The sequence below is a fragment of the Lissotriton vulgaris genome, chromosome 8 (genome assembly GCF_964263255.1).
Source record: "Lissotriton vulgaris chromosome 8, aLisVul1.2, whole genome shotgun sequence".
NCBI classification, from domain to species: domain Eukaryota; kingdom Metazoa; phylum Chordata; class Amphibia; order Caudata; family Salamandridae; genus Lissotriton; species Lissotriton vulgaris.
Window position 1 is genome coordinate 714,931,372 of NC_141696.1, and position 25,473 is coordinate 714,956,844.

Consider the following 25,473-nt stretch of genomic DNA (forward strand, 5'->3'; position numbering starts at 1 on the left):
ATGCACATGAAATAAGAAAAATTTTCCATAAACATTGGCACGTCCTTCTGACAGACAACCATTTGAAACCATACCTGAGTCCCAATCCCCAGATAACCTTTAGAAAGAGCAAATCTTTGAAGGATGACCTGAGTCCCAACTGTGTAACAAGTAAGAGTGACCCTAAAGACAATCCTGGTTTTAAATGCTGTGGATCTTGTAAGGCTTGTCGAAACAGTAGTAACTGCAAAGAACTTACAATTCCGACCTCAAAAAGAACGTTTACAATCAAGAAATCACTTTCCTGCCATACCATGTACAGTGTATATGTATTGATATGTCCTTGTGAGAAGTGGTATGTCGGAAGTACTACATTGAAGGCAAAAGACAGAGTCTTACAGCATTTAAGAGCCATCAAAAATCATAATGTTCAATATCCTGTAGCTCGTCACTTTTACGACCAACACTACCAGAATGAAAACTTACTAAAAATGGTCGTCATTGATAAGGTAAATCTGGGAATAAGAGGAGGTAACAGGACACTTGCCCTGCGCCAACTAGAATCAAGATACATCCTTGATTTTGAATGTATGACCCCGAATGGTTTGAACATTAATGAGGAACTTGCGGTACACTTAACATGAAGATGTGATTAATGATTTGTTTGAAATGCAGTAGTAACCTGCAGCTAGACATATATGGTCCTTTCTTTTAAAATGGTTCTATGTATTTATTTTCACAGGCACTGGATGAATAGATGTGGCATGGGACTTTGAGGTCAAAACAAATGAAACACATGGTTTTCAGTGAATAACATCTCAGATCTATTGGACAGTGAGTTGGCCCACTGGGGCATTGACAGTTGGTGGTTTAAAATTTGCATCTCAACGAACTATGGGTATCTACGGCCCATTTGGATTGGATTGACCTCTTTGCGCATAATGTGGTTAAAGCAATATGATACAGTGTGTACGGAATGAAGCAACTTACAACATGTACATATCTGGTGTCCCTGTTACGATCTGGTATAATCAGGAGGACTCGAAGCCTAATCAAGAGGGGTACATACCACGCTTTGAACCCACCCACTGTGGCTAGGACTCAAACAACGATTTGCTAAGTACAGGACTTGGTTAATCCATGCACTATCAATGGTGGGGTGCGTAACTATCCTCTTACTATGCAGATAATAAATTGTGCCCACTTGGGCTAAGCTGGTGAACCCGCCCACTTGGGCTAGGACTCAAACTATGATTTGCTAAGTATAGGACTTGGTTAATTCATGCACTATTAATGGTTGGGTGCGTAACAATCCTCCCACTATGCTGATAATAACTGTGCCCACTTGGGCTAAGCTGGTCTTTTTACGAATATCAGTTATGTATGACATGTAATTAATGGCTTTTTGTTGAGCACCCCCAACTTTATATTACAGACATTGTTACAAAGACTTTATTTAACTCACTACTTGTAATTGACTATGTGAAGCACTTTTTGACCATTCCAATATGTCCGCCACACATTTTACATTGTCACGTATAAGGGTGTTGGTCCGTTGTCTCTTTTTGTTACTGAGAAAACAGAGTAAAAGGACAATTTGTTTGGCAACAATTTGTAAACGTGATCAAGCTGCAAAGCGAAACGCGTTGTTTTCCTGCTGCTGAATAAAATTGCGTGCACAGCAACCTTTTGAGAGTCGGGTACGTCTGTTCGAGAGAATGGAAAATGCTGTGATTGATGGGTGACCGGGAGCCCTACCCCGACCCACTCGTGAACGTGACTGGTGTACTACCGGGACTTGGATTTGTGGAGATATATATATATATATATATATATGTGTAGCACAATCCTCGAACCTCCACGCCGACAGCGCAGCGCGGCGCGGCGAAAGAAGAGGGCAGACCCCACGTTTGCAGGCAGGATGATTTTTTATTTGAGACCCTATATATATATATATATATATATATATATATATATATATATATATATATATTCATTCACTGAAAAAACCATAGGTTATAGACCATATATAGTTAGGAATTCGCATTTACAAAACCTTATTTTACTCACACAAAACCATTGAAATTCCATATATAGTTAGTTGCACTAACTATATATCGCGCACCCGTAATCCACTGCTGATGATGTCACATATTACATCATTCATGACATGGTCAGTGACATCACTGATGACATCTCAAATGACATCACTGATGACATCTCAAATGACATTACTGATCACATCACTGATGACATCTCATTTGACATTACTGATCACATCACTGATGATATCATTCATGTGATAATACGATGAACCTCTTCAGACTCTAATATAACCTTAGATACAATCAGTGTAAACAGACACTCACAGACTGTCACTCATCCATGGAGTTACTCACACACCTAGTCAGTCATGCAAAGAATCAATCACACCTCCATTTCCTCAACTATACAGTTATACAAACTTTACTTATTCAAACATATACTAACACATATTTACTCTCTTATACAATCCCTGATACAAGTTCACAATGATCCATACAGCCACTCACACATTCACTGGCTCTTATGCACAGTTATTTATATATGTCAACTCTCATATGTACTGTGTTTTACATATGTACTTACTTTGACATGTAGCACTGAGATATCCATTCACTCACCAATACACTCATGCACACAGTCAACCGCCCATACAGCTGTTTCCACATGCACTTTTGAAACCATACATATAGTGAATCAACTGCTCACACATCTATGCACAGAGTCATACACCTCCCAGCCACCCACACACACACTCAGTCTCCCATACAAATACTTGGGCAACCAATCAATAACCCATATAGTTACTCATATAGCTACTTATCAACACATGCAACAGTTTACAGAACAACAGACATAATGATGCACAAATTAAGACAGTTTAGTCACTAACCCATGCACTCAGTGAGACACATTTAATCACTCACTCATACAGTCAGTCATGCACCTACTAAATCCTTCATCCAGACACTTATACATCCACTCATTCTTCAATATGTAAGACATATTTTAACTTTACAGAAACATACAGTCACTGGATGTTGTCATCAGTGATGTCATCAGTGATGTCATTTGAGATGTCATCAGTGATGTCATCAGTGATGTCACTGACCATGTCATGAATGATGTAATATGTGACATCATCAGCAGTGGATTGCGGGTGCGCGATATATAGTTAGTGCAACTAACTATATATGGAATTTCAATGGTTTTGTGTGAGTAAAATAAGGTTTTGTAAATGCGAATTCCTAACTATATATGGTCTATAACCTATGGTTTTTTCAGTGAATTTTCAAGGTTTTGTAAATGCTAATTCCTAACTATATATGGTCTATAACCTATGGTTTTTTCAGTGAATTTTCAAGGTTTTGTAAATGCTAATTCCTAACTATATATGGTCTATAGCCTATGGTTTTTTCAGCGAATATATATATATACATACATATATAAACATATATCATCTGTATATCTATATAAATACAAACATAAATGCATGCATACATATACTTATATGCATACAAATGCATGTTATTTACATGAAAGTTGAAAAAACACTAATAAAAGCAAAGCTAAAAAGCCACCTCATTACAAACAGAATGGCTTTAACTTAAACGAGGGCGAGATCTATTGCATTTTCAATGCTTGTTTACTTTGGTTCCATCAAGAAGGCATTCAGATGTGTCACACATTTGCCATAAATTCTGAATGTTAGCACTCTAGTTGCACATTAGATCACTGTAGTAAAGCTACTGCTCACCAGGGACGTCTGCTGCTGGTATTCAAAGTGCATGTTTCAGTCTGCATGTCAGAATTTTTTTAATGAAATAGAAGAGGATTTGAGAAGTCACTCAAAATGATCCCTAATTTTTCTTTCTGAAGCACTAATCATACTTTCTATGGCAAAATTAACCCCCTCATGTTGTTCCTTTTTAAATTGAGTGTTTTCAGACTTACCACTTCATTCCAATCAAGATGGCTTCTGGTGTGCCATACTTTTGTCATAAGTAAGACTGTTAGCGCTCTAGTTGTTCTTTAGAACACTCCGGGACATTCTGTCATTGGGCTATACTTGGGGTACATCTGCGTGATATTTGGGCTACATTTAGGCTCTTTTGTCTCTGGTGGCCATCTTGGGAGACTGTATGTCAGAATTTTTTTAATGAAATTGAAGAGGGTTTGAGAAGTCACTCAAAATGTGCCCTAATTTTTCTTTCTGCAGCACTAATCATAATTCATATGGCAAAATATACCCCCTCATTTTGTTCCTTTTTAAATTAAATGTTTTAAGAGTTACCACTTTATTCCAATCAAGATGGCTTCAGGTGTGCCATACCTTTGTAATAAGTAGGACTGTTAGCGCTCTAGTTGTTCTTTAGAACACTCTGGGACATTCTGTCATTGGGCTATACTTGGGCTACATCTGGGTGATATTTGGGCTACATTTGGGCTCTTTTGTCTCTGGTGGCCATTTTGGGAGACTGCATGTCAGAATTTTTTAATGAAATAGAAGAGGATTTGAGAAGTCACTCAAAATGTGCCCTAATTTTTCTTTCTGCAGCACTAATAATACCTTCTATTGCATAATATACCCCCTCATTTTGTTCCTTTTTAAATTAAATGTTTTAAGAGTTACCACTTTATTCCCATCACGATGGCTCCAGGTGTGCTATACCTTTGTAATAAGTAGGACTGTTAGCGCTCTAGTTGTTCTTTAGAACACTCTGGGACATTCTGTCATTGGGCTATACTTGGGCTACATCTGGGTGATATTTGGGCTACATTTGGGCTCTTTTGTCTCTGGTGGCCATTTTGGGAGACTGCATGTCAGAATGTTTTAATGAAATAGAAAAGGATGGAAAATTTGCTAACATTCGTGCCAAGAATTTTCAATTCTATTAAGGACAGGAGGCGAGGATTATGCTTACTCAATTTCTTTACTGATAAACACAGCAGCCAATCAAAATGCAGTAAAGAAAAACAACAACACTACCCAGAACACCAGGTAACCATAGAGTATGAGAAGGTATAAATAGGGTCATAGAGGTGAACACTTCCTCTTTCTTTGTCCATAGTCAATAATAAGAAAAATCAACATCAAGGTAACAGTCCATCAAAGGAGTCCCCCGGAGAGGTCATCGTCCGGCTGACGTGGAGAAGGAACTTCAAAGAACCAGAGGAACAGCAGGAGACCAATTAGGAGAAGAAAATCCCGGCACACCTCATTTAAGGTTGGAGCCTGAGGGAAAGAGACAGAAGCCGTAAAAACTGTTCCCCAAAAGTTGAACATAGTAACCATTACAGGGAGGGAAACATTTCATAAGGAAGAACCAGAGTTATACATTATAAAAAGCCAGATGCATTTATAAAGACAATCATGAAATAAGGGTGGGATAATCCTCGCCTCCTGTCCTTAATAGAATTGAAAATTCTTGGCACGAATGTTAGCAAATTTTCCATTCTATGGCAGGACGGAGGCTCCGATTATGCTTGTTTAAAGCTTCGCCACCACAACAGATGCTACATCAAGAATAGGCTTAAAGTAATAAGTCTTAAACACAGTTTCAGAAGACCAATCTGCAGCCTTCATGATGTCTTGAAGGCTGGCACCCATGGAGAAAGCTTTAGAAGCCATGGCTCCTCTAGCAGAATGAGCACCAAACAGAGAAATGTCAATGCCCGCTTCATGCATGAGCCACCGTAGCCAACGTGCCAAGGTAGCCGGAGTCACCGGTTTGTAAGGTTTCTGCAATGCAATAAGCAATTGGCCATGTAAATCATGCTGAAAAGGTGCTGTACTTACCTCAATCTTTAATACACTGAACCACACATAATTGAGGATTGTGGGGAAAAGAAGGGTAAGACACAGAAGGCGTATTACACTTAGTCCTTCTTGAAATAACAAAGGTAACACCTTCAGGAGAAAAAGAACGACCAGCGAGATCTAAGGCCCGCACATCAGAAACTCGTTTGCAAGAGACCAAGCACAAAAGCATAGTGAGCTTGGCTGACAGTTGTTTGCGTGTCAAAAGAATGTTGGATGGCCAGGCTGACAGAAAACGCAAAACAACCGAGACATCCCAAAGGGCTACATATTTGGGACAAGGAGGTTTTTCCATCCGGATGCCCCTTAACAACTTAGAGATCAGGGGATGTTCCCCCACTGGTTTACCATCAAAAGGCACATGGCCTGCAGAAAGTGCCGAACGGAAGTTATTAACCGTTCTGTAGGCTAGCCCAGAGGATGCCAAGGACGCCAGAAAATTAAGAACTAAAGAAATATCCGCTGAAACGGGATCCACTGACCGCTGTGAGCACCAATCACACCAGCGTTTCCAACATGATGCATAACGCTTGTGTGTGTTGGGTGCCCAAGCCTCATTGATAAATCTGGTAGCGTCGCTCGATAAGCCCTGGATTTGCCAGCGTCCCCCGAAATTCTCCATGCTACCAGAAGGAGTTGACCGGAGAGCACCAGTGGGTGAGGTTCGCAAAGCGGATCCAACAGGAGGTTCCACATGTGAGGAAGAAGAAGCGGCGTTGAGCAGCTCATCTCCAGAAGAACTGGAAACCATGCTTGAGCCCTCCAAAGAGGGGAGATTAGAATTAATTCCGATAAGAATAGACGTGCTCGGGCCAGCACCCGGGGAATCATGAGGAATGGCGGGAATGCATAACACAGTTGGCGAGGCCACTTCTGGAGAAATGCGTCCGTGGCAAACGCCTCCGGATCCGGACGCCAGCTGTAGAATCGGGGAAGCTGGGTGTTGAGGCGGGAGGCAAAAAGATCCAGATGACAAGGCCCCCAAAAGCGGGACAGCTTGCGGAACACACGAGGGTGGAGTCTCCAATCGCTGAAATCTCTCAGGTGACGAGAGTTCCAGTCCGCGATCAGATTGCGAGAACCCGGAAGGTATTCTGCAATAATCGTGATCTTGCGCTCGAGACAAAGGTGCCAAAAATCCTTTGCAATCTCCGAGAGAAGCTTGGATCTGGTACCCCCCAGTTTGTTCACATAACGAACCGCCGAAACATTGTCCATTCGGAGAAGAATGCAACAATTCGTCTTCTGAGGGGAGAGGCACCGAATCGCAAAGGAGCCCGCTAGCAGCTCTAGGCAATTGATGTGAAGGGTCAATTCCTCCGGAGACCAACGACCCCCGGTTGATACTGATCCGCAACGGGCTCCCCAGCCCCAAAGGCTGGCATCGGACTCTATCACAACATCGGGAGTCCTCCCAAACAGAGCCCGGCCGTTCCAGGAATCCATGTGGTCCAACCACCACCTCATTTCCGTTTTGGCGTCCTCCGAGAGGAGGATGTGATCTGAATAACGAAGACCCTTCTGCAAATGACGGATTTTGAGGCGCTGAAGAGCCCGATAATGTAGAGGTCCTGGAAAGATCGCTTGGATTGAAGACGATAAGAGACCTACAATCCTGGCTATTGACCTGAGCGAGACCGTCTGTTGAGCAAGAAACGATCTCAAGTCCCTCTTGATGGACCTTATCTTCTGACCTGGCAGAAGAAGCTGACAAGAGACCGAGTCTATCTGAAAACCCAGGAAAGACATAGATTGGGATGGAGAAAAGTCGGACTTCAGGGGATTGATAAGAAAACCCAAGGATTGCAGAAGGTCTATGGTCCAGTGCAAGTGAGACTGCAGAAGAACAGGACATTGAGCCAAAAGGAGAATGTCGTCTAGATAGACAATAAGACGCACTCCGCGTGACCGCAACGACTCCATCACTGGACGAAGGAGCTTTGTGAAGCACCACGGTGCGGAGGACAGGCCGAAAGGAAGTACCTTGTACTCGTACCACCTGCCCATCCATTGGAACTGAAGGAATCTGCGGAGCGTAAATCGGAATTGAAAGATAAGCATCTTTTAGGTCGAGACGTACCATCCAATCTCCTTCTTGAAGAAGATCTCGCAGAAGATGGATGCCCTCCATCTTGAAATGGCGATAAACGACATTGCCGTTGAAGTCCTTTAAATTGAGGACCAAACGAGATCCTCCCCCTTTTTTCTCCACGAGAAAAACTGTGCTGACGAAGCCTTGGGGATGAGGAGAGGTAAGAGTGATGGCTCCCTTTGTTAAAAGAGAGGAGACTTCCGCGGAGATGAAGTTCTGATCTTGTTGGGAAAAAACAAGAGGGCGAGGCCGAAGATCTTGGTGAGGGCGAGAGTAAAATTCTATTTTGTACCCTTTCACCGTCTCCAGAATCCAGGCATCGTTTGAGATCAAACGCCAATTGTCGAGAAAAAACTGAATCCTGCCCCCCAAAATTACATTTGATGCTTAAATCAAGCTCACCTGATGGGGAAGAGTCCTGACGTCCTCCATAACCTCCTGAGTATCCACCTTTGCCTGGTTGACCTCTATTCCTCTTAGAGGGGTAGAAGGAAGACTTGTTTGCAGAATATTGCTGTTGACCACGTTGGGACTTGTTCCCTCGCTGGGGAGCATTGTCGGAACCACGGCCGAACGAACGCCCCCTTCGTCCGGCCCTGCCGAAAACCGGCCGAAAAGCCCTTTTTAAATTAGACTGGGCTTTGTCAAGGCCACTAAAGGTGGAAACAAAGTTTGACAACTCCTTTAGGAAGGGGGTACCAAAAAGTAAACCTTGGGCCATAGGGCCCGACTCCGAAGAGGCCAAATCCGTAAGCCTTGGGTCTAGTTTCATGAGGATAGAGCGCCGGCGCTCAGTGGACAAGGCACAATTTGCGTTGCCAAGCATACAGATTGCCCGCTGAGACCAACCGACCAGAGCATCGGGGTCAATAATGGAACCAGTTTCTTTGGCTTGGAAGGCCAAGTTCAAAATTTTTGTAAGAGGGCCCAAGAGATCCAAAAGTTTGTCTTGACACAAACGCCACGATCTATCAAGGCCTTTGGTAGGGTCTTTAGAATATTTCTTCATGTACGTTATCATTGTAGGATCCACATCAGGAGTAGCGGACAACTTGTTTGGTAAATCAGGACGTGGGCACTCAGAACGCAAACGCGCTCTCACATCCTTGTCATAGGAATGACGGATGTGGGACTGAATGTAATCAGCCACCTCTGGGGCAGGCATCCAAGAAGAAGAATTGGGATGGATAATATCAGCGGGATTGAAATTTAACAATTGCGGGGAAGAAGGCGCGTCAACAAAATGCTCCTTACGAGATTTTTTGGAAGGAGGAGGCTTTGTAGTCTCGGAGGAAGAAGATGAGGAAGTATCGTCATCCGAGTCAGACGGAGGGTCAGGACGAAAGGACTCCTTGCGCTTCTTTGAAGAAGGAGCAGAAAGGGTTTTCGCAAGTTTTTGAAAATGGCTGGAATGTGAAGTTTTGGGCGATTTTTTGGAACGCCCTGAGGCAGGAGGGACCCAGCCATGCTGCGCAGCATAGTCTGACAGATGTTTTTTCAGAGGCGCGATAGCTTGAGAAAGCGCCTGGCCCATGAATTCATCAAAAGAAGTAGAGGATTCCTCCTCCTCATAATATTCATAACCTTCTTCTTCACAGTAATCTGCCATGGCGACAATGTCTACCAGAAAAAATGCCCCGTGAAGGTTAAGTTGAAAGAGGCAAAGCCAAACAGTTTGGGGGAGTGGTACCCCTAGCACAAGTCTGATAACACAGATAAAATCTGTGAAAAAATACAATGATTTGAATGTGGAGGGAGCAGACCTGCACAATGTCAATATTATAAAAGACAAAAAATTTTTTACACAAAAAATATTTGCCCACTCCAGGCAAAGCCTAGTCAAGATTTTACAACCCCAAAACTTTCATTAGTTTGAGGGCGTCAAGGAGCTCAAGCGGCAGCAAGAAGGGCGCAGTGAATTTAGTCACCAAATCGAAGCTGAGGCGCAGGCGGCGTCTGAGAGAAATACACGCTCGAAGACGTGTAAACAAACCAGCGCGCATGCGCGAACAGCCGCTGCCGCCTAGAAGAGTTGCGCGGAAGACGCGCGTCTCTTCAGCCCCGCTCCCGCTCCACACAAAAAACCCGGGTTAAGAGATAACCCTGTCGGGAGGTGTCGCCCACGCTCCCCAAGCACCGGCACAGAAGCCGAGTAAATTCGAAGACTCGTCAACAACGCACTTAGAAAAACGGAGCGCAAAGCGGCAAGTAATACTAAAAATAGCTTTAACAATAAACCATACAAGGTATTAATGAAGCACTAAGCTAAAATCAAAACACAATAGAAGCGAGTAATGTAAAAGCACTTAACTGGCTGCGAAGCAGCAAAGAAAGAGGAAGTGTTCACCTCTATGACCCTATTTATACCTTCTCATACTCTATGGTTACCTGGTGTTCTGGGTAGTGTTGTTGTTTTTCTTTACTGCATTTTGATTGGCTGCTGTGTTTATCAGTAAAGAAATTGAGTAAGCATAATCGGAGCCTCCGTCCTGCCATAGAATTTGAGAAGTCACTCAAAATGTGCCCTAATTTTTCATTTTGCAGCACTAATCATACTTTCTATGGCAAAATATACCCCCTCATGTTGTTTCTTTTTAAATTAAATGTTTTAAGAGTTACCACTTTATTCCAATCAAGATGGCTTCAGGTGTGCCCTACCTTTGTAATAAGTAGGACTGTTAGAATGTCCCAGAGTGTTCTAAAGAACAACTAGAGCGCTGTCATTGGGCTATACTTGGGCTACATCTGGGTGATATTTGGGCTACATTTGGGCTCTTTTGTCTCTGGTGGCCATTTTGGGAGACTGCATGTCAGAATGTTTTAATGAAATAGAAAAGGATTTGAGAAGTCACTCAAAATGTGCCCTAATTTTTCATTCTGCAGCACTAATCATACTTTCTATGGCAAAATATACCCCCTCATGTTGTTTCTTTTTAACTTAAATGTTTTAAGAGTTACCACTTTATTCCAATCAAGATGGCTTCAGGTGTGCCATACCTTTGTAAGTAGGACTGTTAGCGCTCTAGTTGTTCTTTAGAACACTCTAGGAGGCTGCAGTAGAACACAAAGGAATCAACTGACAGTCTCTGTCCTTGTTGGATGTACATGTTTTACTGAGAATGTCAGACTTCATTTTCACATGACTGAGAAAGATAATGTGAATTTACAGAAAATATGCTTTCAGTTTAGCTTATAGATCCCCTTCCAAACCACTGTGGGAAAATCATGAGATATTAGTTTTCTTTCAAACAATATTCATGATATCGCAGCAGAAGGTTTTTTCACATGGTAAAATCACCTTAGAACCCACCACAATTCCTAAAACGAGTATGGTACCATCAACAAATGATTTATAATGTAACTAAAGTCCTAAAACCCTCTATTAACTACAATGCTTTTTAATGAGGTGCTATCATGTATATTGGTCCCAAGATGGCTGCCAACACTTCTTGGATGAAGTGCTGACAGCCAATCAGATCAGATGTGTGGTTAGGCTCCGCCCAGATATATATCTTTTTTTGAACCTAAATTACTCAAAATCCACTGGAGCACATATATTGAGACCTAGCAAAGGCACATCGGGCTAACAGTCCCTACAATTTTGCCAAGTTTCGTGCAAATCCATTCAGCCGTTCGAGCTAAAAGTGAGGCCAACCGCCCTATGGAAATTAACATGGGAAAAACGTGTTTTGGGACCCCCCTTTTTTCTCGGCCCCCCCTTGATGAACCCCCCCCCCAAATTGTCAGGGGCTGCTCAGAAAAAAAATGTTCCATTTTCCTGAAATTTTCAGCCAATTCCGTCCACAAACGCCAAAGTTATTAGACATAGAATTTTCAAAAATCCCATAGAGAAAAAATCCTAACTATATATACCTACTGGCGACCGCCAGTAGGTAATATATATATATATATATATTGTGACAAGCTCTCGTGTGGAGCGAAACGCGTCATCCTTATTTAATAAAACCGTCTTCTCTGCTATCCACTCTTGGATTCCTGGTATTTTGTGGCTGCATTGCATTGCTGGGCGTGAGGCTTCTGAGGTCTGGACCTGTTTGGTTCCGCCATTATCGGACGGGACTAGGACTGTGTATATATATATATATATATATATATATATTTAGTGTGAACAAGCTCTCGTGTAGAGCGAAACGCGTCATCTTTATTCTATTAAAACGTCTTCCCTGTCATCCATTGCCGGATTTGTGATTTCTGTGAGGTTATGGTGGTTTGCTGGGCGTGAGGCTTCTGAGGTCCTGACCTTTTGGTCCCGCTTCACCTTTACGGGACCTGGACTGCTTTTTTTTATATATATATATATAATATATATATATATATATATATATATATATATATATATATATATATATATATATATATATATATATATATATAATCTCTGGAGCCTCTCTCGGATACACTTTTTATTTCACAAAGGGCCTCAGACTATTTACACGAAGTCAGAACTCAGAGTGAACTAATGATGTTTGAATCTATACAAAACAATGGCCACTTTGTTAAATATTTTGTCCCTAGACAGTATATGTATTGTGCCAGGTGTTGTCTGTTTGCAGACCTCTGTTGCTCACTCTCTCACCTTTATCGCTCTTGAGACATTCTCTTGCGTAGAAATGGTGAACTCGTACTCCACACATATCACACCATGATGGGGAACCATGAATAAAATCTGCCTGGCGCTTCTATACTTACTCTGGTTCCTTTGCCAAATGTGTCCATAATGCCAGTCTCCCACTGGACACTGTGGCATGTTCATCAGGAACCATTATTGAAACTCTTGTTTACCAAAAGCCTCGAGACCAGCCACAAACCAATTACAACACAGATGCACAAGCTGAAGTCATGGATATTTACTTATGTAGTCAAATCATTTTATGTGATGCAAAACATGTCCTGTGTCGCCAAAGCAGAATACTTTATGCTTATTAGCACACAAAAATGATACTTTATTTAAAAATATGTTCATATTTGAGGTATTGACATACCTTTGATTAATTAAGGAATAAAGAAGCAAGCCCAGTCAACAAAAATGTTTATGCGAAGTGCAAGGGGGTTAACCTCTGGTAACGTAGGAGGCAGTTCCATTAGGTGTAGCATTTTATGAGAAGGAATGTCTTCTCGGTTTTTCCATCCTGGTCTCGGGTACCTCCAGTGTCTGGTAGTTCAAGCTACAACCTTTGCTGGTACAAATGAGAGAGATATATTATTTTTTTTGGAAAGGTAATCTGGCTTCTGGGCGTCAGTGGTTCTGAGTGTGATGTTGGGTATCTTGATACTAATGTGGGCGAGACAGTGAAGTCCTTGATTGCAGGGGACATATTGTCATATTTCTGTGGACCAGGAATCAGAAGGACTGAGATATGTAACATAGACTTTAGTGTTGGTATGGTGGCCTACGGGGAATAGCACTACCTGACCAAAGTACGCGTGGACTAGGGCCAGCGCAGTAGAGTTGAAAGTGTGAGGTGGCGGCTCCTCCGCTAAGGTAGTTGAGTGTCGCCCCACTGGTCACTGAGTGAGCAATTAAAAATGGCAAAATACAATTATAATAAATTAACGTTATTATCATTTTATTTAAATGTACTTGCTCTGTTGTATGGGGGCAGGCTGATCTGTTTAGAGGCTGGGGGAGGAGTGGTGGCACCCTCCACCTGGGTGGAGACCATGACCAGGGGCCCATTCCCTGACTGAGGGCCGAACCACTGCGCTCAGACCAATCACAATGCTGCATTACATATGCGAAAGTCCTGAAATTACATCATGTTGCATAATTTAGCACCATTCACAACATAAATTTAACACCAGCATATGAGAACAAAGCAAACAACCATAACATGAGCGACTCCTATTTGTTGCACTTGTTTTTTCCTGCTTTTTTTTAGCACCAAACGCATCTTTGCATCCAAAGTGGATGTGAGGAAGGATTCAGCTCTAAAACATAGTGCAAAGTGGAGTAACTGCATATCATTTCACATATTTTTTTCCACAACTTAAATCACGCAAAAGCAAAGTATTCAACCTTTGCACACCTCTAACAGGATCTACGGTTGATTTTCTGTAAAGCGTACAGTTTTTAAATGTATTGCCTAGAAGATGCAACACTGGCCATACTCACGAGCACATTTTGAAGTCATATTTGATTACACTAGGACAGCTCACTGGTCACATAAGAGCGCTTCAACCCATAGGATAGCAAAATGCGGGTAGAAGGTTAATTAGATAAGTAGGGGCAGATTGACAAGCCCCTTGCACCGCTTTTAGGCCGCCATTGCGTCACTTTTGTGACGCAGCGGCGGCGCAAAAGATGCTCCATGGTGCGGGGTATTTTCAACGTGACGCATCTCCCAGATGAGTCACGTTGTAAAGCCCTGCGCCAGAAGAGGCGTACCATCGCATGGGGAGGCGTTTCGGCGCAGGAACGCCTCCCAAAAGTGGCTGAGTGAAATCTACAAGATTTCACTCAGTCACTTTTGGGCCCATACTGCGTCAAAACCCTGCGCCTGCTGGAAGCAGGCGTAAGGATTGACGCAGCATTGTGCACATAGAGCCCCCCTGATCATTGCTGGAGAGCTCCAGCAATACATCAAGGGTGGCAGAGCTGCGGCGCACAATTACTGGTGCATCCCTGCTGATATGCAGGGATGCGCCAGTAATTGTAAATCTGCCCCGTAGTTTGTTCGAGATCATGAAACTGAACGCATTGGATGACAACAAATTGTACATTGCACAATATCCTTAATTCGTCCTAGTAATCGCCCATACACCCCAATTTAATACATGATGAAATGTGTTTTCTGTGTTAAGTTCTTTGCATAGTGCTAAGATTGTGATTTTCTTTAAAAGCAACTCAACAGCTGCCTTTCAACGCTATTGAGACATTTTCTTATTTTAAGGGGTGTACTGTAGTCAGCACCCACTGCTAACAGACAGCCATTTTACTGAATTGAACTGTGCGACTTACATTCATGTCTCTCTCCAGTTCAGAGGGGATTGATTTCACAAAATTATCAGGAAACATTCCTCTTCTGCCATTTAGTTCTCCTTCCCACCAACCGGCATCTACACAGTCCTGCAATATAAAAAGAAAAGGCCTGGGTGAAATTCCAGTTGACCAGTTGCAACTGGTTTCTGCTGGTCCAGTTATGAAATAAAAGTTTTCAACAACTACATATATGCACTGCCAGCAGGATTAACTAGGGTAATTCTGATGATTAAATTAAAATACCAAGTGAAATCAACAGAAAACACAAAGTAAAAATCCATCTGGAATCAGCTGGAACAGTCTCCATACCATACCTAGAAACGTCTGAAAACCATTGGGAGCAAGTGAATATAATAGAAGGCACTGTCAACTGCTTAATTACAAATTTTACTTAGTAGAACAAATAACTGAAAAGACATAACGTTCGAGTCCCAAACGAGGAAGACAAGGAAACAGTAATACAATAACCATACTAGATTTTTGAGTGTCAATGATGGCACTGAAGTGAAAAGTGCATCCGCTTCTTCTTGCTCGAGCCAATATAGGCCCATATGCATGATTTTGTGACAAGGAGGACCAGGTATAGAGGAGAAGAGCTTTTTATAAGGTCCCGGTGCATTTCTGAATAAATCTAAACCTTTTTTTAAATTGTTAATCACGTAACACAAAAAAACAAGAGTAATCTGACTGAAAAGTAAGCGAGATGTGTTCACTATTCCCATTTGTTGAGCTTCACCATATACCTCAATTTGGATCCTTGTTAAGATTGTATGAAGGGATGGTTTTCCAGCCCTCTCTTCTGGAGGTGTCAGTAGGTTGTTTTATGATTCATTTGTGGCTTTTGACCTGCCAATGCGAATCTGTAAACCTCTCTTTGTAGCTTTTTTAACATAGTTGGGGGTAATTGAAGGGCGTTTGGAAAACAAATAGAATCATAGTAGAGAGGGTTTCCATTTTAGGGGCAACTATCAAACCTATCGATGGCAGTCCATTGTGTGACCACCTGTTCATTTCTTGACCTAGGGATCAAAGGAGATTATGTAGTCGTCGATGTCAGGGTGTGGATTACTTACAAAACGAGATGCGGGATACTGTAATTAAACATATAAATATTGGAGCACTCTTGCACATACAGAAACAGGTAGTGTTATGGTTCGTTAATGTATTTTTGCCAGTAGTCAACATAAGATAGTGTGATATGGCCTGGTTCCACGTTCCATGTTCTAGTATAGAACCAGGACTTTGTAGAGTTCTGGGTTTGTCAGTTGGTCCAGATCTACGATGGATGGGGTTGTGATTTAAAGTCTCGCTGTTTGATCTACATATAAAAGGCCTTGTGATTTTTTTTACACTGGCGACGATTGCATGGGATGCGGAGAATAAACAACCCCAACATCAGAAGACAGAGAAATAAATTAAGAAAGGTTCATTTGGAGCGGGAGACAGGAGGAGTGTAATCCGGAAAAAAAGAAAAGAGGTGACATCTACCTCTGACAGATCAGCGGACGCTGTGCGGAGCAATGGCCCAAGATTCCATTTCAAGAGGTATTGCAGATTTAGCTGAAGCGAAGCGCTGTCATTTGAAACGCAGGGCCTGTCTGCTTTTCACAGTGTGACGCATTAGTAGGCTGAGTCCAACTCCCAGAAGAAACAGGACTAAAGGCTAATTATTTGCTGCGCTGTGAAACAAGCCCAAACAACCGTAAAAATAAGGCCAAAGGTTTACATTAGGACGTTGCTGGCCATTTTGAGGCTAATTCTTAGCTGCGCCGTAAAACAAGCCCAAGCAACCATTGAAAGAAGGACAAAGGTTTACGTGAGGACGTCGGTGGTTATTTTGAAGATTCTGGTCTTTCGAATTTTTGGGGGTTTTTTTTCTGCAAAAGAGGTTTGGTTTTTCATTTGTTATTGCAACTGAAGGATCATCATCACGGTGACCAGCACACCTAATTTTCAGTGTTCAAAGGTTACACCTGCATAATTAAAACAATATAACAGGCTTGTCATCATGGTGATAAGCACACCTCTATTGGAAGATCTTATAAGTATTGGTTTTGAAGTCATAGTGGGAACCTAGATTCTGGGACCCAATAATTTATTTATGTTGTTACAATTGTAGTGTAAAAAAATAGTAAAGGAAGGGTTACGTTTAGCTTGAAAATGTAATTTTATTTAAAATAAAGTTTTTGTGAACTTTTTGGAAAACCAACGTTGAAGGGTTGTTGAGATGCAAAATGTAACTGCACCCGCAATTTTTCTGTTGAATCCAGGGGAACCCCCGGTGAAGTGGAAAAAATGGAGGAAGATATTCGAAAATTATGCAAGAGTGTGGTACTAACTTGAGTGCAGAGAGGGAACAAGCATTGTTACTCCACTGTTTAGGTGTCGAGGGGCAAGAGGGGTCAGAGAATTTGCCACAGTTGGGACCTGCATTGCAAAGGGGGTTGAATGAGTATGAGATATGCAGCATTTAGATTTACATTATCTGCCTAAGGTAAGCACCATCATGGAGCGTTATTACTTTGGTTTAAGAGAACAAGGAAAAGAGGAAACAGTGGAGGAATTTGTGACTGCTCTACGAAAGTCAGCTTCAAGTTGCAAATTTGGGGAACTTGTGGAGGAGAGAATACGGGATCAGTTTGTTTTAAGATGCAGCAGTGATAAAATAAGGGAAGAACTTTAATTAAAGGCTGAAGTAATGTTTATTGCTAAACGTGTGGAACATATGCTTAAGTGTGTAGTTGAGTTGAATAAAGTGGGTAAATCATCTACTCATAAAGAAAAAGTAGAAGAGATTGTATGTCAGGTTCAACAAAAAACTGACACTGCCAACTACAAGGGTAGAGAGGAATAAAATAGGGCGGCAAATATGTCTCATGAAAAGAAAGGCATAATGGTATTTCAAGGAACCGGTTATCGCTGTGGCAAATTTGGTCACAAAGCCAATGCAAGAGAATGCCCTGCCTCAAGGTAATGTGTAGTTCTTGTGGGAGAAGGGGTCACTTCACAAAGAACTGTTGTTTTGGAACAAAACCAACAGCAGGAATGAAGTGAGAGAGGTCTCTTTTCAAGTGAATGAGTGTGGTGTGGAACATCTGTCTTAGTGGGTCAAGGTGGGAGATGTAAAGATTAAAATGAAATTTGACTAATGCTTTCACCTTACGTTTATATCTAAGGAAGAGTTTGGGAGAAAATTTTCAAGTAAGGTCAAATTATTGAAATCGGATGTGAAACCAATAGGTTAAGGAGGAACTCCCATGAAACAGTTTGGGATATTTTCTGAGTTGCGTGGAGCGCAATGGGAGGTTTACGGATGCAAAAGTATATGTGGCGGAGAAAGGAGACAATTTGCTGAGTTGGACTCACAAAGCACGCCTGCGTTTCATTCTCAATCCTAATAGTAACCCACCTGTGCAACTGCAGTCAATTGACAATGTTGACAACAAGTTTGAAAAGAATTTTGAGGGTTTGTTTAAAGACACTTTAGGATGTTTAAAAGGATATGGTCACCAGATCAAACTCAAGTTTGGTGCAAACCCCATTGCAGCCAAGGTAAGGAGAATTCCTATCAGTGTGCAAGAGGCAGTTCAAACAGATTGACTGGTTATTTGTTAGAGGTGTGATAGAGCCTGTGGAGGCTACAGAGTGGTTGGCTCCCATAGTTGTATTGAGAAAAGTCAACAATGAGATTCGTCTATGTGTAGATCTGCGTGCTCTCAATAAGGAGGTCGTGGTGGACAAGTTTCCACTCCCTAATATTGACGAAATGGTTTCGACCTTAGAAGGTGCTTGTTATTTTAGAACTTTTGACTTGGCATCGGCATTTCACCAGGGGCCCCTCAATAAGAACTCACAGGAGCTGACTGCGTTCATAACTCCCAAGGGGGCATTTAAGTTCTTAAGGATGCCTTTCAGGTTAGTGTCAGCTGCTTCTGTTTCCAGAGGACCATGAATGATATCATCAGGGGGATTCCGGTGTCAGATGTTCCTAAGATGATATGTTTGAAGAGCATGATTGCAGAGTAGTAAAGGTGCTAGAGAGAGTACCTAAAGCAGATGTGACTTTACGTCATGACAAGTGTAATTTGGGGTAACCCGAAGTTGATTATCTTGGGCACCACATATCTGGGAATGGTGTCAGACCCAAAAAAGAGTTTGTAGACACCATAGAGTATTGGAAAGAGCTGTGTTCGAAGGAAGATCTCTCCTCTTTTTTGGGCATGGCTGAGTTTTATAGCAAATTCATTAGAAATGTTGCTGATAAAACAGTTCATCTCAGCAGGTTACTGTGCAAGAATACTGAATTTGTGTGGGATGAAGTGTGTAAGGAAGAGTTTTATGGAGTTAAGATGGCTCTCAAGAATGCTCCTAATCTACGGACATTTAAACCAGGTGATGTGGCATACATCATAACGGATGCAAGCAAAAAAGGTTTGGGTGCTCTGCTGTTCCAGTTGAGAAATGGTCGTGAGCAGTTAGTTGTGTGTGCTTCGAGATGTCTGAAGGGTGCTGAGCTAAATTACTCAGTCATTGAAAAAGAGGTTCTTGCCATTTTTTGGGCGCTAAACAAATTTAAGAAATTTGTTTGGGGTACCTCCTTTATTGTCAGGTCGGATCACAAGCCTCTTGAAGACATTTTTGAAAAAAAGGGCCTTGACTCAATCTCCTCTAGGATCTGAAGGTGGGTTATTACTTTGCAGGAGTATAATTTTGTTTTTGAATATATTCCTGGGAGTTCCAATCTGTCTGCAGACTGCCTCTCGCAACTAGTTGACACCGTGGATTCAACGGATTTGTGTTGTGAGGAAGGACTGGAGGATGAGTTTGAGGTAAGAGTATGTGACTTCGCTTTAGGTGTGATTAAAGAAGATGAGTGGAAGGAGGAGTTGAAGAAAGACCCAGAAATGTTGGGTCTCATGGAGTTATTCTCACAAGATAAGGAAAGCAGACTTGTGAAGCCCTGGTCGTTAGTGTCTATTGAGTAATCCATCGTTGACGGCACTTTAACTAGAGGCACTAGACAAGTTCCACCAGAGCGTTTAAGGAAAAACATTATTCAGATGGCACACGAAGGACACATGGGAATTTCAAAAACCAAAGAACGCATTAGACATGATTTTTGGTGGCCAGGTTTGGATCGCATGGTGGAACGGGCAGTGCGTGTTTGTGTTCCTTGCTCTTTGAGCGACAACATTTTTAATCCCAGACAACCACCCATGGTTTGTAGGAGATTACCCATGTGTCCTTGGGATGAAGTAGCCATTGATATTGTTAGTACTCTTCATGGTGAGCATCAAACTCCCTATTTGATTGTCTTGTTGGATTTATACTCTCGGTGGATTGAAGTGAGCTCCGTGAGAGACATAATGACACAATGTGTAATCAAGTTTTTGGATTCTATTTTCAAGAGTGAAAGATCTCCTTGTTCTTTGCCATCGGACAATGGGCCACAATTTTGTTCACGTGAAATGGAGAAATATTCACTGAAGTGTGGAATTGAACACAAGAAGATTTCTCTGTATCATGCCGAGGCTAATGGCACCATTGAGAGATTGAACAAAACGTTGAAAGAAAGTATACAACTGGCGAGAGTTAACTGTTTAAACTGGAGAGATAAGTTACAATGTCGAATTTCTGCTTACAGATTTACACCACACTCTTCAACTGGGAAGACAACTTTTGAGTTATTCAAAGGAAGATCTCCGAACACCATCTTGTGTCCAGGGTGGAGAATTCTGGATAATGGTTTAAAGGACAATGGTTTTGGTGAATGGAGGGAAAAGGAATTAAATCTACAACAAAAAAGGAAGATCTATTTTGACACTTGCAGGTCTGGTAAGGTTGTTAAGCTCAAGGTTGGTGACAAAGTCAAAGCCAAGGCTCCTGTTGGCTGTCAAAACTGGTCCAAATTCACTTGTGTAAAGAGTGTGATGAAACTGTTCAAGAACGCTGTCAAAACCAATGATGGTCATATCTGGAATCACAGTCGTGTTGTTCATGTTAGTCTAAGCAATGACAATACTTGTATCAGGGTCCTCTGATGGTCTCTCTTCTCGTTTGGAATGCGGGCCTACTAGTAAGAGTGCCAGAGTCTACTCGTAAGAGTGCCAGAGTCTGCAAAAGCCCATATTATCTAAATGATTTTGTGAGAAGTTGATAGTGTATTTACTGTGAATGACTCATGTGCATTTTCCGTAATTTAATGACATACTATTTTTCACCTTAATTTATTCGTTTAAGGAAAAGAAGGGTTATGTTTTGTTTTGCTTATTTGTTCTTGTGAAAAGATGCATTTCAAATGTAAGAAGGAAGAAGTGTGATATGGCCTGGTTCCATGTTCCAGCGTGGAACCAGGACTTTGTAGAGTTCTGGGTCTGTCAGTTGGACCACCTCTACGATGGATGGGCTTGTGAATTAAAGTCTTGCTCTTTGATCTACATATAAAAGGCCTTGCTTTCTCCTCTTAAAACAAGTAGTCCGAAACATAGAAGAAATGAGGAGTAGTTTATTTAATTGTTCTCACAACATCATATAAAATACAGATGATTCAGCCAACACGTGTTTACTCCAACACTGGACTTTCTCAAGACTGATTACATTATATAATAACATAGAAAAGACAATAAAACACAATTCATATGTCAGTCAATTGTATTCCCATGTACTATATTCTATTAGTGCGCCTTTTCATCACTGTATGTGTGCTTCCATGTTATTAACAAGCATTTGCAATGCAATAGGTCTCGCATTTGCGAGATTCTGAGCTATTGACATTGTAAATGACAATGCCTTTTATTTATGTGTTTAAAAAAACCTGCAATAATAAAAGGCATTGTCATTTGCAATACCAATAGTTCAAAGCTTCTAAAATGCAAGACCTATTGCATTGCAAATGCTTGTTTTAGATTGTTCTGGTCAGTTAACGTCATATGATCTGATGTAAATGCAATACAACACTATCAAATATTAGTGAAAGATTTGGTTGCAATGTGGCTTTATGCTATATACATATAAATACAAACACTTGCTTCACGGTTGTACAATTGTTCGGCATGTGTGAAGGATGATTATATAGCTTTCTTTGAGACTGTCTTTAGCGACGAGTGACAGGCCATGTTTTTAATTTATCTGTTAGAGAAGCTTCATCTGCGATGTTGTGGTTAATGAACTGGTAGCATATAAAGTATTGGGATTGTCTTAATTCACAATAAAGCAATTCAAATGGTTTGAAACTAAGATGCATTCCGTTAGGAAATGACGAACAAATAAAATAAAAAATAGGGTGCTCATCACTTTGTATTCTCATTTGTGAAAAACAAAAGTACATTAAGGCCGAGCTGGCAAATAAGTTATACACGTGCCTTTTATGTCAAGTGTTTAATATGATCCTTCCCATACTTGGCTGCGAGGAGTGCGTACTCGCTCTTTTAACCTTCTTTCTAGGGTGTCTTGGAGAATGTGTGCTTACGCCGGGTTAGAATTCTGAGCCTGGAGAACGGAGAACTACACTGCGTTTTGCAGGACTTGGGGTAGGGAGTGCAAACTTTCCCTTAAGGAAAGGTCCAAATAACAGACTCTGGTGTTTGTCACAAATAGTGTGGCTCAGCAGTGAGCGACCCGCGGCTCCTCAGAGGCAGGTGCACGAGCATTGCATTGCGGGGTGTTCTTACCGGGCCCCGCACAAACAGCGCTGCAGCGAGCAACACAAACACTGCTAAATGCACACAGTAATTACCGCTTCTACCCACCCGGCCAAACCACCACGTTAAAAGGAGTCAACCAGGAACCGCTCCAAAATAACCACGCTGGTTTATTCACCCAACTGCCCTCATGCGAGGCAGTCATCTGACCACAGAGTTATCCCCGCACACGACTACTTAGAAAGTGGTCCACACAGCAGCGCACGCTGCAGGTTGCATTAAAACTAAGCATGGGGCGAGCACTCACACCTCAACTAGCGGAATGACAAGCGAAGAAACCCGTAGTACCGCATTGTTCCTGTCCCAAGTTAACTAGACGAACACTCATGCATAGAGCAGAATGAGGTAATTGTTCAACAATGTAGAAAACTGCCACAGAACAGGGGCACTTGGCCGTGAGGGATACAAGTCAACAGCCTGAGAGCACAAGTGCAGCTCCTACCTGAGCGCCGAGAGGTCAAGTCAGCTGTACAGAACGTATGACCGGCAGCGAGCACAAGCCACCCACCCCTATCTGGGAAAGTTGCTGAGTTTCCCCCATAGCAAGTGCAGGGTGTGAGTGAGCGCCCCCGCCTGGACTTCAGCAGTGCACAGATGGACAATGGAAAGAACTGAGGCAAAGGGAGCGCTAAAGGCTCCAAGATAGGAAAAACAGTGATTCACGGTTTTTCGGTCATTAATAAGAGGCTTTGGCCCGCCGCACAGCTGTCTAATAAAAGCAAAATAACGGAGACTGGCGCTTGTTCTTTATTTGTAGTCCGTGATCGCAACATGTTTTACACAGTATTTAACATGCTGTGATGGCTGCAGCGGTCGCAGGCACTTCACGTTCCTTGAACGAACTGAGCAAACTGAAGGCAAGTGCGGTTACACAAGTGCACTCATTCGGGGGCCAAGAGACGACGAGGTGCAGCATCCTGCCGAGTCCACAGCCACAGAGCTCGTGCTCTCCTACACTCCTCGTCTTCCAGGAACTTTTCGAGACAATGAAAAGTAAAGGTGCCCAATTCTGCCCCTCAGGACTTAACAGTCACAACAAGCTTTTCTAAAAGTTTAAACAACCGCAAGAGGGAGCGAGCCGCCGAGCCGTAATAAATCCAGCGCGCGGTGGGAGACGCCACGCGCGTGCACATCGCCTGTCCGGCGGCGGGCGTGCACATGGTTTGTCTCCCTTAGCGAACTAAAGCAACAAGGAGCAGAATGTAATACATCCAGGTACCGGAGGCGGGGAGGCGGCTGGAGCGTTTTTCCGGGTCAGCAGAGGCGGCTGCTACAGGCAAGGGGTGCGCTGGGGACGCGGCGTCCGCTTCCACTCTGTTTCGGCGCATGGCTGTTGGGTGCCATTTCAATTATGCTGGCCAGGCGATGCGGCGGAGATACGGGGAGTCACGACAAAAGAGCCAGGTGAGTGGGGGGTGGCTGCGTGCATGTGTATGTGCGCGTGCGTGTGTGTGTGTGTGTATATATATATATATATATATATATATATATATATATATATATATATATATATATATATGCAGTGTGTGTCTGTGTGCGCATGCGTGAGTGAGGCTGTGAATCTGAGGCATGGCATCTGCACGGCGCCGTGCGCGCCCTCGAGGGCAAATCGGAGACGCTCGTGCCTGTACGCTGCCTCACATTCCCCCGAACACGCCAACAAAAGGTCCATTGCTACGCTCGACCTAAAAACAGTAATGTGGGAATACCATCTCCACATGTATTAAAAAAAATTATTAAAAAGATTTCTTTACTAAGATAATTGTTTTATGAAACATGATATCACCTCAAAGTGATAATATGCCCACAAACATGATATGAAACAAATAAAGAAAACCATAAGTATCAATACATAAAATATATCCATGCAGTGCCCATCCCAGCACACTCACTCACCACTTCTAAATCCGTAGAAAACACAAAGAGGCAGATCAAAGAAAAGAATAGTATATGATCCAGCAATCATCTCGACATTTCACCAAAGATTTGGTAGAGAATGGATAGGGTTTGTGAGAGTGTCATATTGTTCGCAAATAGTGTATGCGTTTCTTGTGGAATTCTAACCAAAGCAATGTTAATGCTAGCGCTCACCCTCTAGCCATACATCCATGTACTGTGTAAATAGCAACAGAGATAAAGACCTTCCCTAATACGCCCCTTCCTGTATTAGGAAGAGGCTGGAAAGAACACCATTTACCACATCTTTTGCAGTGGGATTACTGTATCGGCTGAGGACCCATCTTTAAAGAAATTCTCTAAAACCAAGACATTGGAGTGTTTTTTTTAAGTAGGGTAAATGCATCCTATCCAATGCTTTCTCAGCATTGACAGCTAATAAAAGAGCTTTGCTTGTTGTCCTACGTACGTTGCCAATAATGAGTAGTGTTCGATTTGTATTGTCAACACATTGTTTCTCTAGAATGAAGCCCTCTGATTGGGATTCAATCTAGAGATTAATTTATCTGGGAGAACAAACTGCCAGTAAATAGTTTAGCATCTATATGAATGAGTGAAATAGGCCTATACGAGATACACAGTGATGGATTCTTGTTGAGCTTGGGGATACCTGCTATTCTTGCTTCTTACAATATTGTGGTGACTGTAGCTGTGTTGAAGATTGCCACCAGAATCTAACAGACGTTTTGTAAAATTGTGGTGTAGCCATTTTGGCCTGGAGATTTTTCCGGTTTTAGCATGACAATGGAGGAAATTACCTCTTCTACAGAGATGGGTTCCTCCAAAGTTTCGAGTAGTTGTTGGCTTAATTTGGTTATTTGTAGGTGTTTGAAATAGGGCCAAATGTTTACAAAGGTGTGGTCCTGTCCAGTAATAACGTTCC

The 25,473-nt window shown here is 42.2% G+C and overlaps 1 protein-coding gene across 2 annotated transcripts in view; it reads right to left on the bottom strand.

Moving 5' to 3' along the window:
• SH3KBP1 (SH3 domain containing kinase binding protein 1) overlaps positions 1-25,473 on the bottom strand; it is a 1,359,457-nt gene that overhangs the window by 319,005 nt on the left and 1,014,979 nt on the right. For both annotated transcript variants that reach the window (XM_086934590.1, XM_086934589.1), the window contains one exon: positions 14,914-15,021. In XM_086934590.1, the coding sequence (XP_086790716.1) occupies positions 14,914-15,021 (108 nt within the window). The remainder of the gene's footprint in view (positions 1-14,913; positions 15,022-25,473) is intronic.